The sequence below is a fragment of the Lepidochelys olivacea genome (assembly GCF_965140295.1).
Source record: "Lepidochelys olivacea isolate rLepOli2 genome assembly, chromosome: 5".
NCBI lineage: Eukaryota > Metazoa > Chordata > Testudines > Cheloniidae > Lepidochelys > Lepidochelys olivacea.
Window position 1 is genome coordinate 133,065,794 of NC_140415.1, and position 16,164 is coordinate 133,081,957.

Here is a 16,164-nt window from a genome sequence, read left to right on the forward strand (position 1 = left end):
TTGTTGTTCTCCGGGGAAGAGGGGAACAGGGCAGCAGTTATGCTGTGAGAAGCTGAAGGCCAGGTATGAAACTCATCAGAATCATAACTAGAAATTGCTTATTTGGAAACCCAGATATGTAAGTACATCAGGAAATGTCTAGGAAGACGCAATTAGGTTTATTTTGTTTATTTCTTATGGCTTGTGGACTCCTCTGTGCTAACCCCAAATGCTTCTGTTTTGCTTGTAACCTTTAATCTGAACCTCAAGAAGGTTATTCTTGATGTTTAATTTTTGTGAGTGAGTTTTTAAATCTAGCAAAAGCCTAAGTTCCAGACGTATTTTCTTTCTTTTTGTTTTTAATAAAATTTACCTTTTTTAAGAACAGGATTGGATTTTTGGTGTCCTAAGAGGTTTGTTGTTTAATTAGCTGGTGGCAACAGTCCATTTTCTTTGTTTTCTTTCTCAGCTCTTACCCAGAGAGGGGTGAAACGGCTTGAGGGTACCCCACAGGAAGGAATTCCCAAGTGTGCCTTCTTGGGTTCTCAAAAGGGAGGTAGAGGGGTTGCAGCATCTACCCATCCAAGGTCAGAGAAAAGCTGTGACCTTGGGATTTTAATACCAGCCTGAAGTGGCCAGTATTAATTTTTAGAATCCTTGCGGGTCCCCACCTTCTGCACTCGAAGTGCCAGAGTGGGGAATCAGCCCTGACACACTGAACATGCCATACAGAAATAACGACTCCCCTGGAGCTGTGGTCTGGTGTGCTGGAGAGCAACCAGCAGAGCCTTTCTAAGGCCAATGCCTTTGCATAGAGCAGTCGTTCCCAAACTTGTTCCGCCGCCTGTGCAGGGAAAGCCCCTGGAGGACTGGGCCGGTTTGTTTACCGGTCGTGTCCACAAGTTCAGCCGATCGCGGTTCCCAGTGGCCGTGGTTCGCTGCACCAGGCCAACGGAAGCTGCTGGAAGCGGCGGCCAGTACGTCCCTCGGCCTGCGCCGCTTCCGGCAGCTCCCATTGGCCTGGAGCAGCGAACCGCGGCCACTGGGAGCCGCGATCAGCCGAACCTGCGGACACGGCAGGTAAACAAACCGGCCCGGCCTGCCAGGGGCTTTCCCTGCACAAGCGGTGGAACAAGTTTGGGAACCACTGGACTAGAGACACAGACCTGCCCTTCACCATACCAAGCCCTCGCTTCATACAATCCTGTTCTCCTCAAATTCTGGGCCCCAGCACTACACAGCTCCCCCCATTTTGCCAAAGCCCCGCATAATCCCACAACCCACATCCCTGCCCCAGTGCCCACCCTCACGTTCCATGCTGTGCAGCCTGCCTACAGCTGCTCAGGAAACTTTAACAAAAAGAAAGATTTGAACATCTTTCAAGTGTTCCTTTTTCCCCCACTAGTATTTTGCCTCTCATCAGGGAATCATCTCCAAGTATTCAAAAATCAAAAGCCAGGGCCCCCAAAATCATGAGATGGCTTAAAAATCATGAGATTTTAAAAACATAATATAATACATTTGAGGGGTTTTTTGTCTTCTGGTTTCTGAGCCTTCAAAGTGCACTCGGATCACATTTTTAAGCTTTTCTCCACAACCAGGAGGGCTCAAAACTTTTTGTTTTAAAATGACAGCTGAAATTCTCACATATTCACATGGCTCCAGGATTTGGTGCTTTAAGAAATCCAATAAATATCATGAGATTTGTGATAAAATCACAAGAATAAGCAACACTACAAAACCATTCCTTTTGGTAATCATGGCAAAACTCAAAGGACTCTGAGTAATAAAAGGACTGACTCCATGTATGTTTTAATGTGAGCCTTTCAAAAAACAGCTGGCATCTGATCTAAGATCAGAATGTGTGTGCAGGGTCGCAGGCAGGCCCTATCGTCGTTCACCAAGAGGAATACAAACAAATGTGAAGAAAACAGGACACAATTTGAATAAGGAACAAACATTCGCAATTTTTTTATATATGTAATATAAAAAAATGCCACTATCCTCTTGTACTGTATAGGAATAGGGTGGTATCCCTTTAAATAATTTGTGATCCGTCTGGAAACACTCACTGTGTTCTATGTTTAAAACCCTGCCAGAAATCAGCCAGAGCAGCAGTATGTATGTGGCTAGGCCTTGCCTGTGTGTATATTTAGTCAACACAGTTATCTGGGACCTAACTGTGCCCATGTGGGTTTCTTCATGTTGTCTTTGTTGTGTAAAGGGCAAACCACAGAATTCCTCTAGAGTTATCGTGCCCAATTTGGAGACTAAATTCAAACATTAGAAGTGTGGAACAGACGGATTTGAGTTCTGCTTCAGCACAACCCTCAACTCCACATTAACGGTGCCATCACTACAGTCATCTCCATAACATTCTATACAGCAGGCAAATAATCTAATCAGTCATTTGCATAGCAGCAACTCCCACGGTGTGTTAGGCATGGCCCACACGTGGGAATTCAGTCCCTGCCCCACAGAACGTTCTTACCTTTCACTGTCTGTGTTTAGCACATGGTTCTTTTCTTCAGCAAGTTTATCCTTCACAAAGACTCCATCCTCCCCACCTTCAGCTAGCAAAGCTAGAGAAAAGGACTCCGAGCCAACTCCTGGTTTGAAATCTGCCTGGGCTTCGTTCCAAACACTCTCAGACAAAGTGACTAACCCTGAGGAAACTGGGGCTGGAATGGGATGGCTTGATGCTTTGGAGAACTTCTTTTCTACAGACACGGCCCTTTGTAAGTGTGCATTGGCCTCTAGCGCTGAATGCTTCACTCCCTTCTGCTCCTCTGCTTTCTGTATCCATAAAATCTCCACCCCTTGAAATTCTACATGTTTGCTCACAGCTGCCTCTTTCGATATCCTCCTCCCAGGACCCGCTTGCATCTCGCCTGGATTGTACGCTGAAAATTCCTTCTCAAAATCTGACCATCCCTCCCCCAGAATACTGATAACGCCCCCAACTTTGCTATCTGCCTCCAGGGCTGGTACAGATGGTCTGTGACAGCTTGTCTCCTTCACTTTGGGGACCTCCTCAGTTTTATTATTGATGGCTTGCAAGGACTCTGACTGCATTTCTCCAGTTACTATTGCAGCCAGATCTTTTTCTATGATCAAATACAATTTCTCCTCAGCTCTTACTTCAGATGGAAGAGGCTTGTCTGAGGGTTTTTCTTGGCCTGCTGGAACCAATTCTCTGGCTGCCTGTACGTCTTGGCTGCCAATATTCCTTTCTTTTTCCATTTGCAGCTCTGAACAAAGAGAAGCGTTTGCTCCCTTCTGTATTTTTGCAGCTTCTAGCTCTTGAGAAATTTTCATAATCCCAGTCTGTCTATCAGTACGTGGCAAAGTTTCTTCTTTCGATGGTAGCAGTGATACCTCAATGCAAGATTTTGGCTCATTTGCGTAAGTGCCACTTGCAAGAAGAGTAGGCAACTGGTCATCCTCCCTCCTTTCTGGACTGCATGTTATAGCCTCTGCTAGAAACTCAGATGAACTCCTCAGTGCTTCTGCACCTTGCTCCATAGTGCCATATTCTGGAAATTCATTGGAGACGTTATGTGGGAGCAGAGTGCTATCTCCTTGTCCACCTACACAAAAGAAAGAGAGTGTATTTGTCTATTGGGTACATCCATTTACTTGTTAAGGGTATTAGCTCCATTCCCAGATTAGCTGCATTGCTTCTGCAAGCCCACTGCAAAGAAATGCTATTGTATTTAGCTCTTTTTGAATGCTACTGCATTGTAAAATTGGGCTTTTTACATCTGAGTGTTGGGGAAGCATATTTTTTGGAAGTTACCACTGCCAAGTTAGGAATGCCAAAAATATTTGCTGAGCTTCACAGGGTCCCAGTGGCCCATGAATAGCATGGACACATGCCAGATGAGAGAACTGAAGAAAGTAGGTATCTGGAGGTTTAACATCTGTCCATGATGTGTGCATTATCATAGAATCATAGAATATCAGGGTTGGAAGGGACCCCAGAAGGTCATCTAGTCCAACCCCCTGCTCAAAGCAGGACCAATTCCCAGTTAAATCATCCCAGCCAGGGCTTTGTCAAGCCTGACCTTAAAAACCTCTAAGGAAGGAGATTCTACCACCTCCCTAGGTAACGCATTCCAGTGTTTCACCACCCTCTTAGTGAAAAAGTTTTTCCTAATATCCAATCTAATCCAATCCCCCACTGCAACTTGAGACCATTACTCCTCGTTCTGTCATCTGCTACCATTGAGAACAGTCTAGAGCCATCCTCTTTGGAACCCCCTTTCAGGTAGTTGAAAGCAGCTATCAAATCTCCCCTCATTCTTCTCTTCTGCAGGCTAAACAATCCCAGCTCCCTCAGCCTCTCCTCATAACTCATGTGTTCCAGTCCACTAATCATTTTTGTTGCCCTTCGCTGGACTCTCTCCAATTTATCCACATCCTTCTTGAAGTGTGGGGCCCAAAACTGGACACAGTACTCCAGATGAGGCCTCACCAATGTCGAATAGAGGGGAACGATCACGTCCCTCGATCTGCTCGCTATGCCCCTACTTATCCATCCCAAAATGCCATTGGCCTTCTTGACAACAAGGGCACACTGCTGACTCATATCCAGCTTCTCGTCCACTGTCACCCCTAGGTCCTTTTCTGCAGAACTGCTGCCTAGCCATTCGGTCCCTAGTCTGTAGCTGTGCATTGGGTTCTTCCGTCCTAAGTGCAGGACCCTGCACTTATCCTTATTGAACCTCATCAGATTTCTTTTGGCCCTTATTACCTTGTGTTTTATACATTAATGTTATTGTCATTTTCTCTTTTTAGTTGTTCTAAAGAGCAATGGTATGGAAAGCAACTGGTTAGATCCCACATATCCCATGAGTACGGACAAACAAAACGGGAAATGCTAGAAAGATTCCAATTAGTTGATAAGGTAATTAATGAACCATGACACTCTCTAACACTACACCCTCATCTTTTCAGAACCTGTATAACTGAAGGCCGAACTGCAGTGACACATGGACATTTATCATCACACTTTACAACTTTCCAGTAAAAGATTAAATCTAGTGTCACACATGAAGGCTGGGGGTTTTCTGTCTTGTTTTTCAAGCTGATGAAAATAAAGCAATTGAGACAACTGATGGCCAGATTTTCAAAAGAGCTAAGCACCCAGCAGCTCCCATTGTTCTCAGTCAACACTAATTCAACTGTTCTCAATGGGAGCTGCTGGAGGCTACACTTATGAATCTCTGGCCACTTCAGTTAGGTGCCTATGTTGAGGCTGAGCACTTTTGGAAAAATCTGGCCTTGAGTACTTACTTAGTCATTCAGAAGAAAACTAGAAGCATGTTTTGGATCCCAGTTGTATCAATTATTATTACAATACTGAGACATGCTGAGATCCAAATCGAAACCATCTCCTGGCTTCACACCCCACCCCTACTTGGACGTGGGCCTGGGGAATGTATCTGGAATTGGACATGGACCTACATTTCAAAAATTTGAACAAATTTGGAGTGTTTTGGATTTAGATCCCATTTCACAGCCCATGTCTAATTGCCATGTAGCCCCAAAGTAATGAAGTCAAAGGCTCTTCTATAACTGTGACTAGCTAGATTCTGTTTACTTCATCTCTCTGAGATAAAAATTCGTAGGGAAGTTATTAATGGCATCCAACTCTTTCAGATAGTCCTACCATGTCCTTAGCCGTGCATCGTGGCAACACAGTTTGTGGCCCTATCTCCAAAGATAGACCAAATGGACTTTTTAAAAGAGGAATAGGCAGACGCTGACCCAGTTTTTTAACCTACTAGTTCTTCAGCAAAGGTTTTCAAATGTATAGGAGAGTGAAAGAAGGCCCAATTTCCCATTAAGCAGAGGCTGAACAGTTTCTAAGCAGTAATATTTATTAACAACTGCCTAAGCACACGGATAGGCTGAATTATTTGTTTCGTATCTGCATCCAATCTGCAAAAATGGCCGGCGGATATCCGCATCTGATATAAAGCAGATATCCACAGGCTTGCAGGGCTCTACTTATAAGGAGTCCCTTACAGTCCCTTAATTTTTGCCTAAGCACATCTAAACGGCCATGACTTCCTCTCATATGCTGAAGAACTGCTTAGAAAACGCATTTCTAGAAGCAGCCAGAATGCTTCCAACATGCATTCAGCTTTGCCTACGTGAGTTTCACAAACCAGCTGCATGTTGACTGTAACAGGTAAGCTACAAGGACAATTAGTGACCATGTTTTAAACCTAAAACCCTTGCAAGGGATTTGTCAGTCTCAAAGGCCATCTCTGCTTCTGAAGCAATCCAAGACAAACAGTGCAGAGCTTAGTTTTCAGGCAATGAATATAGGGCACAGCTGTGAGCTTCCCCACACACCCTATGTGACAAGGCAGCTGCTTGGTAAAGCAGTAAACAACTCACAGAAAGTTTCTGATGTTTTCATTTTTTTCATTAACTCCATGAGTAACCTAATCCCTAGCAAACCCATGGCCAAAGCTTTACGGTGCATCCAAAGAATAGAGGAGTGCTATTTAAAAGACTCACTGGGCTAAAGCAAAAACTACGAGTTTGAGGGTCTTATTCACATTTACATTACATCCCCCATTATACTGCTCTTCCAATATAAAGCCCATTTCAAGGTCCCTTTACACTGCCAGTGTTGTGAAGGAGCCCTACTGTAAATAGGAGTCTTTACTGGAGCCCCAGGGAGAAACAGCAAATTGATTACCTCAAACTAATTTCAATCTAAAATGCTCCTAAAGAAAACATGTGAAATAAGCAATCAAAGCAATAACCTTTTCTGATATGGCCTACAGGACCAACTTCCACGGTGAACTTTACCATGGTCTCTATTCTTTGCAGGAACACATTCTGGAGGGTCAACCAGCAACCACCTGTTCTTAAAAAAGGCTTACTATAATGCACCTGAAGAAGTGGGCTGTAGCTCACAAAAGCTTATGCTCAAATAAATTGGTTAGTCTCTAAGGTGCCACAAGTCCTCCTTTTCTTTTTGCGGATACAGACTAACACGGCTGCTACTCTGAAACCTGTGATAATGCTAGTGGAGCACACGCCTTATTTCAGGTAGCAGGGTTTAAAGGAGCTCGAGTTCTTTAAGGGAAACCCCTCCCCTCTTCCCATCCACCACCACAGCATCATGTCTTGCTACAGCTCCCAGCATATCCTGCCTAGCCCCCATCCCCCAACATGACTGCATTACAAATAAGGCTAGAAAAGGAACAGCAAAATCAGGTGCTCCGCTGAAGATAAGCAGAACAATAAACGATGAAAGGATACCCTCTTTCAGGTAACACCAATTTCTACTTTCCATTTAAGGTTGCTTCTTTCAATAAAGCAAAATAAAAAATAAAAAGGCTCTAAGCTAAAATAGCAAGAGAGGTGTACGCAAGGAAAGCTGAGACACTGGAAAAATATAGCCTGAGAGCAGCTGGCACTTTTTTGATGCCTAGAGATTTAAAGAATCCATTACTTAACCTGCACTGGCATAAATACGATATTTCATATGTAAATAATCGACCATCAAATTTCAATCTAACACAGGAGCTTGGTCATGGTATAATAAAGGAAAGGCTAGGAAGCAAAATAATAATAATAATAATAATAATCATCAAATACACATTACAAATATGGAAAGAGATTTTCCCAGGAATATTTTACAAAAATGTCTCTCTCTCTCTCTGTTAGCTAACTAGCTAAATATATATTTATTTGAACAGAGTCACCTACTCACAGAGATTACTGTAGCTCCAGCAGTTACCCATTGGTCAATGAGTATGCATAGATCATCAGTTTATCTATAATGATACAAGCTAATTCGATTGCTGCTGTTCTAGTCAACGGGAATCAAAATAGTTTCAAATTTCCGGGCAGCCCGCTGCCCTGCATTGCACACGGAGATGTAAATGGAAGCATTCTGAGCATTATGAAACTGATGAGGAAACTGCAGTCTCATTCACTCTATCACAGAAGCTAAGGAGTCCAACTTGGCAGCTTATAGAAAATAGCTCCACTAGGGATTTTCTATAGTTGAGAAGATTATTTCCAGGGAGATATTTATGATTAACAGGAGTTTGTTTTATTATAATCAGATTCATCAGCACAAAAGAACCAAGAGTACAAAGGCAGTTCTGAGAGTATAATACTGGCCTTGTAGTAACAGAGGCACAATGGCACTTTCACATTATAGCGCATCTTCTCTGATGCAAGAATGACTGCACCAAAAAGACAGGTTTCTTATGTTTTAATTGCCTCCAAGCCTGTGCACTGTTCATAAGCTATATTTTAAATTTAAAAATTGAAGAATTTATACTTATGCTTTCCTTTTTTTTTCCTGTCCCAAATTTAAGCAAAAAAAAAAAACAACTGTTTAAGGGGGGAAAGTACCATTGTTGATACAGCATATTAGTGTATGTCACTGAACAACAAATTGCAGGAGTCATGGAATTTTCTTACTAACTTAACCATCTCAAAGGCACATAACCACCTAGAGTGTCATCTTAAAGTCCCTCTAACAATACTGTAACAAACTATTTGGTTGTATCAAGAGTATCTCGTCTCATACAGAAATGGAACTGACTCAGCCCATCAGACAGCAGGGATACTGTACGCTCACAAATAGGTTTTTTTTCTGCAGTTCTTTAGTTTCTAAATGATGCAATTCCCTGTGCCTTGATTGGTTCCAACTGGTGGATGGCCTTTATTAGCCAAAATAGAAGGATTTGCATAATCATAGTACAACTCTTCTATAATGGTACAGCAAATATCCAAATCTCTGTGTTGATTGACTACATTGATCTTCCTGCTCTGCCTGGCACCTCTCCTCAGGATTTTCAAGCTGTCTGCTAGCAACAAAGATATTGCCTGTACTTCCCATGCCCTTTAGCTGAAACCAGGAAACCTCCAGAATTTACATGAAAGAAAGGGGAGCAAGGGCTGGGAGATGTATGAAAGGAAAATTGATTTACAGGAGGAGGTGGAGAGAGACAGCCAACGGGAAAGAAGTTCGTGCTATCTCCATTGTGACCAACTCTTACTATGTTATCACAGGTTTCAGAGTAACAGCCGTGTTAGTCTGTATTCGCAAAAAGAAAAGGAGTACTTGTGGCACCTTAGAGACTAACCAATTTATTTGAGCATGAGCTTTCGTGAGCTACAGCTCACTCGGATGAAGTGAGCTGTAGCTCACGAAAGCTCATGCTCAAATAAATTGGTTAGTCTCTAAGGTGCCACAAGTACTCCTTTTCTTTTTATGTTATCACAAACTCCCGATAGTATTCTTTTTGAACTCCCAGCGCCTGGAGTCCTGTGGTTATGTCAGAATCCCAGCATTCATTAAAAAAAAAAAAAGCTTGAAAATATGAACTCTAACAACCTCAAAGATCAGACAGCAACTGAAAAGAACACAAGATTTATTCTTTAAGTCTCATGATATTTTGGGTCCTGACTTCAACACTTCAGGTTGGCAATACTGTGTAACTCAAACTTAAACGCCATCTTTTCAAACACTGCCAACTCCTCCAAATGGTTAGGAGTGTTGTGAAGTCTACAGAGTAACTAAAAATGCATAAAAACTAAAAATCCAATGGTGGCAGGCTTCACTAGACTACCTCGCAGGCTGGAGAGAAGACGCCATCATCCTGCACCAATTCAGAGGCCTGCACGTAACAATACCCTTGGAACAAGACAAAGTTCAAGAATAACATCCAGCATGTCCTGGGAGACTTCAGCACAAAGGATTATTAATTACAAACTGCTGTAGTGCCCACAGATGGCCAATGAGATGGCTCAATCTCTAGGGTCGTTACCTTGAAAGCTACAACGGTAGGACAGAGCAGCTGCTAGCACAGGCTGAAATGAGTTAATGGAACAGAAATGGATGGAAAAACAACTGAACTCAGTATCCCGATGCACCAGCATTACCATTTCTCACAATGTTATTGCCAGTCTCATAATATTTGGTGTTTCTTCTTAAAGCCCCAGCTTCTGGATTCAAGTAATTACATGAGACTCTCAGCTTCCATTTTTTTTTAAAGAGTTAATAGCCTCATGGTTGCAGTAAAAATGTGACCCCCTAAAGGTTCAAAAAACACAAAGCACATTAAAAAAAAAACAAATTAATTATTTTTAATCTCTCATTATTTGGGTGGGATCTGACTTCCGCTTTTTAAAATGGTTGGGCTCGGGAAAAGTTTTTTAAAAACCCAGTCTTTAGCTATAATATTGAATTTTTGGAAAACCAACAACATGTAATTGCTGATAGGGCTGTCAAGGGATTAAAAAAGTTAATCATGATTAATCGTGCAATTAATCGTGCTGTTAAACAATAACAGAATACCATTTATTTAAATATTTTTGGATGTTTTCTACATTTGCAAATATATTAATTTCAATTACAACACAGAATACAAAGTGTACAGTGCTCACTTTATATTTATTTTTATTACAAATATTTGCACTGTAAAAAACAAAAGAAATCGTATTTTTCAATTCACCTAATGCAAGTACTGTAGTGCAATCTCTTTATCATGAAAGTTGAACTTACAAATGTACAATTATGTATAAAAATTAACTGCATTCAAAAATAAAACAATGTAAAACTTTAAAGCCTACAAGACCACTCAGTCTTACTTCTTGTTCGGCCAATCGGTCAGACAAACAAGTTTGTTTACATTTGCTGGAGATAATGCTGCCCACTTCTTGTTTACAATGTCACCTGAAAGTGAGAACAGGCGTTCGCATAGCATTGTTGTAGCTAAAGATTCATACGTCCCTTCATGCTTCAACCACTATTCCAGAGGACTTGAGTCCATGCTGATAACAGGTTCTACTCGATAACAATCCAAAGCAGTGCGGACTGACGCATGTTCATTTTTATCGTCTGAGTCAGATGCCACCAACCAAATACTGATTTTCTTTTTAGATGAAAAGGAGGACTTGTGGCACCTTAGAGACTAACAAATTTATTTGAGCATAAGCTTTCGTGAGCTACAGCTCACTTTATCGGATGCATTTGGATGGTTCAGGTTTTGTAGTTTTCTGTATCAGAGTGTTGCTCTTTTAAGACTTCTGAGAGCATGCTCCATACCTCGTCCCTCTCAGATTTTGGAAAGCATTTCAGATTCTTAAATCTTGGGTCGAGTGCTGTAGCTATCTTTAGAAATCTCACATTGGCACCTTCTTTGTGTTTTGTCAAATCTGCAGTCAAAGTGTTCTTAAAACAAACACGTGCTGGGTCGTCATCCGACCAGCTATGACAGGAAATATAGGGCAGAATGCGGGTAAACACAGAGCAGGAGACATACAGTTCTCCCCCCAGGAGTTCAGTCACAAATTTCATTGGCGCATTTTTTTTTAACGAGCGTCATCAGCATGGAAGCATGTCCTCTGGAATGATAGTCGAAACATGAAGGGGCATACGAATGTGTTGTCTATGTGGCATGTAAATACCTTACAAGGCTGACTACAAAAGTGTCATGCGAACTCCTGTTCTCTCTTTCAGGTGACACTGTAAATAAGAAGCAGGCAGCATTATCTCCCATAAATGTAAACAAACTTGTTTGTCTTTGCGATTGGCTGAACAAGTAGGACTGAGTGGACCTGTAGGCTCTAAAGTTTTACTTTGTTTTGTTTTTTGAGTGTAGTTATGTAACAACAACAAAAAATCTACATTTGTAAGTTGCACTTTCATGATAAAGAGATTGCACTACAGTGCCTGTATGAGGCAAATTGAAAAAAATACTATTTCTTTTGTTTATTTTTTTTATAGTGCAAATAGTTGTAGTCAAAATAATAGTAAAAAGTGAGCACTGTACACTTTGTATTCTGTGTTGTAATTGAAATTAATATATTTGAAAATATAGAAACAAATCCAAAAATATTTAATAAATGTTATTGCATTCCATTGTTTAACAGTGCAATTAAAACTGCGATTAATCACAATTAATTTTTTTAATCACGATTAATTTTTTTAGTTAATTGCATGAGCTAACTGCGATTAATCGAGAGTCCCAATTGCTGAGGTTCTCAGGGCATCTGAGGGGCAAGTGCGGGTCAGGGGTAAGGACTGTACTGCATTTCTTAATGCACCACTACTTAAAACACTCATGCTAAATGTTTGAAGGAGACCAAACTTACACACAGAGAATCTACAGACTTCCAAGGAGGGTTTTTATTGGCAATAAGGGTCTAAAGGAAATGATCCTATAATCAGGATTTAGTGACAAAGTATGGACCTTTGCAGCCACCCCAAAAGAAATCACACAAAAATATTCAGTTGTATTTTATTTTCAGACTTGTGACCAATCAGCCACCCCACAAAACATTACAGGCACTGAATATTGAGGCAGACAGGCACAAAAGCTACCTATATTTTTGGGACTTAAACCAAGAGGAGACATTGCTGGTAAAGGTGCAGCTGGATATTAAGTACACACTTTTCAGCAGGGTTCTTCAGTGAACAAGGAGTTTCCCCATAGGAGGTTGGACAATGTAAAAAGAAGGGAGTTACAGCAGGGAAAAGATGGCCTTGTGGTTAAGGCATTGGCTTGTGACCCAGGAAATGTCTGTTCTATTCCTGGCTATGCCACAAATGTCCATGTTACGTTAGCCCCCCCACTGTGCACATCCATTATAAGACAGTGTTTAATAGTATGACCATATACTATCTTTTCCACAGCATACTCTGGGGCTCAATCAGGGTTGTGCCGTGAAGGAGACTGTTGTGCCCCTGCCTTATTTGTGGCAAAGCTGCCAGGCGTACAGTGAAGGAGGCAGGGGATTACAGGACGATGAAGGACAGGTTTGTGGTTAAGGCAGCTGAATGCTGTCCTGGGGGAAATCAGATTCTATCCTACCTCTGCCACAGTTCCCTTGTGAGGCTGGGCAAGTTACTTAAAGCAAACTTTTCACAGGAGGTCACTAATTATGGGTTCCTCATTTTCTGGGTGTCCAGCGCAAGGCACCTGGGGCCTGAATTTCAGAAGCACTGAGTGCTCACAACTGCAACTGAAGTCATGGGGAATCACGGACACTCAGTGCCTTTAAAAAAGTCCGACCCTAAGTGGCTCAAAACAGGCATCCAAAATGAATGGACTCTTTTGCCAATTTTGTCCTTCATCTCTGTGTCTCAGTTCCCAGTCTGTAGTATGAAGATACTTTTCAGAGTAGCAGCCGTGTTAGTCTGTATTCGCAAAAAGAAAAGGAGTACTTGTGGCACCTTAGAGACTAACAAATTTATTTGAGCATAAGCTTTCGTGAGCTACAGCTCACTTCATCGGATGCATTCAGTGGGAAAAAAAAAATCCGATGAAGTGAGCTGCAGCTCACGAAAGCTTACGCTCAAATAAATTTGTTAGTCTCTTAGGGGCTACAAGTACTCCTTTTCTTTTTGTTCTAATACTGTGATCCTACAGGGAGAGGGTTTGTAGTCTCTCAGGGGCCACAAGTACTCCTTTTCTTTTTATGAAGATACTGTTTCCTTAATATTGGCACTTCCTGGATCCTGAGTGCTTTATTCTACAACATTAATAATATACATTCAACTTCTTTTCTTTAACTGGCTTGCTGTGATATCCTTGACCCTGAGCTACAGCGTTTATTGAGTCTAAGTGGTTATCTCCTTCACAGAAAGCAGTTGTCAAAGTTATTATGACAACTTTAACCACCCTGTTTTTAAGTTTAGGTCAGGTTGTTTCCAGAGCCCTCTTACAAAACAATATAGTTGTTAGTATAATGCCTCAGAGTCTTTGTTTTGTTTCCTCAGGTCGTTACTGAAGTCTGGATCTCTAGCCCGTCAGTGCTGACCCTGGGGCTAGCCTCACATCTGCAGCATTCAGTCCCTGACGGGCCGTGGAGCACACCAAAGGGAGGAACAAGAAAATGGGAGCTACCACACTTGATCAGACCCATGGTCCATCCGACTGTGGCCAGGACCAGATGTTTCAGAGGAAGGTGCAAGCAACTGCATAGTGCAAAAGCATTGAATAATCTGTCTGAAAGGAAAAGGAGGACTTGTGGCACCTTAGAGACTAACCAATTTATTTGAGCATAAGCTTTCTGAAAGGACGGTTCTTCCTAAATCCCCATCAGTTAGGCACTGTCTGATGGCCTGAACCATTATGGTGTTTATATCCTTCATTTAATAAAAAAAAGTTTAATCCTGTCAAATGTAGCTATGAATATCCTCTTCCTTACTAAGCTCTTTGCCACACTGCATCTTGTGACAATGAGTTCCACGGGTTAACGATGAGACAATGTAAGGCACAGTCCCACACTAAAGTTTCAGAACTCTTGCTACTCTTTAATATATCCGGTATTGCAGTGGGGTAACTAGCTGAAATTCCATTCACAACTTGTGGATTCAAATACGTCTGACAAAGTGATGAATTTACAGATGGAGGCTTGAGTTTCACCCTTTTAAAAATTTTGCATTTGAATCCCATTTAATTTGGGCAGGTTTGTAATCCTAATTCCACATTCCATATATTTCGCCTCGTGTTTTCTGTTCATTCCAATTAACCACATACACATAAAGAACAATCTCTGCTTTGGCCTCTTACAAAAAGTAGTTTGGGGGCTCAGCAAGAGAGCACAGCTGCAGAGGGAAACCTCAGAGAAAGAAATCCAGGTGTCCGGAATTGCCTTGAGAGTGGAAAGAGTGAGAGATGAAGAGGTCATGGCTGACTGGGATTTTAGATGAAGGGGGCAGTCCAGAGGAAACAGGAGAAAGGTAGGGAGAGGAGAGCCACGGTAGGAATGTAGGTGAGGGAACATGTGGAACCTAAGGGACAGGATGACAGGGAATTCGGCGATAAGGAAGGGATGTAGGGAGAACAAAGGTTCAGGGAAACATGACGGAAGGAGGATGCGGAAGGTAGAGATGGGGAGATGGGAAGGGGAGGTTTATCTGTTGAGAGGAATGGAGGCAGGAAGAAAGAGGAAATGATGTAGAGAAGGGCAGTGAGGCAAGTTGGGTAGAGGAAGAGAGCAGAGGGAGGCAAAAAGATTAGTGAGACAAGCACAATGCTTAGTCAAGTGTGTGAGTAAAGTATTCTGATATTTTCTTTGCATAAGGCAACCAGAATCTTTTGCCACAAGTTGACAGCCTCAGGCTACAGAAGGGTTTGAGCTTGTACAAACAATAGCTGGAGTACCACACAACCTGTCACATAACATGAGCATATGTTAACATAGTAAGCGTTCCGTTGTCATTGCCACGACTGAGGCTCAGGAGGCTTGTAGGTGTAGAAATAGAGGCTCCGATTCTTGCATAATTGGTAGCACATGGCATCTTAACGTAGCCCAGAGGATAACGGCCCCTTGAACGGTGAATTGGCTCATCAGGAATTTGTAAAGCAAGTATTTTCCTGTGGCTGTAAGGGCAGCCAGAATTTGCATGACAACCATACAGTTACGAGGAAAGCATTCTAAGATGTTTGATCACTGGTAAGATTAGACTGTTCATTGGGATATGGCTGTCAGAGTTACCGCCCTCAAAGAATCAACACTGGGTCAGAATAAAGGTTATTCAGGTGCCCTAACTGTATTTCCATACCAAACAGTTTGGTTTCTTGTCCAACTTCACTTTAATAATGAATTTCCTGGCTCTCTCATTTCTTTTAAAAAACAAATATTTTGTAGGGATTTTTTTTTTACCCTCAACTTGCTGAGATGTACCTTCTACCTTCACATGGAGTTATCTGGATTTTTTCTTTTTTAATTTTATTTTAAAAAATACATTGAAACTACAAAGGGGTGTGCCTAAATGTAAGAGATAAGAATATTTAACCAATAGCTATCTGATTTCCATAAATACTTACATATTCGAGGTTTCCAAATCCACATAAATAAGTGATTTTTCAATTAGTGAGTAGACTCAGGAAATGTCTTCTATAGTCATGTTTAGTTTTGCTTTTGAAAAGTTTTGAGAAGCCGAAGGGATGGGATTTGGGTAAGGAAAGCACCAAGGCAGCAGGAGGATAAGTGGGATTGCCTCCTGCAGGATACCCTGAGGGGGTAAACTCCTTTTTACTCCCTACAGCATGTCTATCCGCTCACCCGCTGTTTCCCAGACAGCTCCCTGCGCTGCGAAATACATGGGTGGAGGGGAGGGATGGGACAGCCTTGGGCAGGTATTGAGCTCTGGTGAAATTTTTTCAAGTTGTGTTTTTAAAGCCT

At 41.8% G+C, this 16,164-nt stretch overlaps 1 protein-coding gene across 3 annotated transcripts in view; it reads right to left on the reverse strand.

The window, feature by feature from the left end:
• PSD3 (pleckstrin and Sec7 domain containing 3) overlaps positions 1–16,164 on the reverse strand; it is a 149,725-nt gene that overhangs the window by 117,630 nt on the left and 15,931 nt on the right. The window contains exon 3 of one of the 3 annotated variants that reach the window (XM_084629314.1): positions 2,471–3,569. The exons of 1 other annotated variant lie outside the window; for it this stretch is intronic. In XM_084629314.1, coding sequence (XP_084485440.1) covers positions 2,471–3,569 — 1,099 coding nt within the window. Of the gene's footprint in view, positions 1–2,470; positions 3,570–16,164 lie in introns of those variants that run through there. One more of the 3 variants, XM_084629315.1, reaches the window with a different exon arrangement.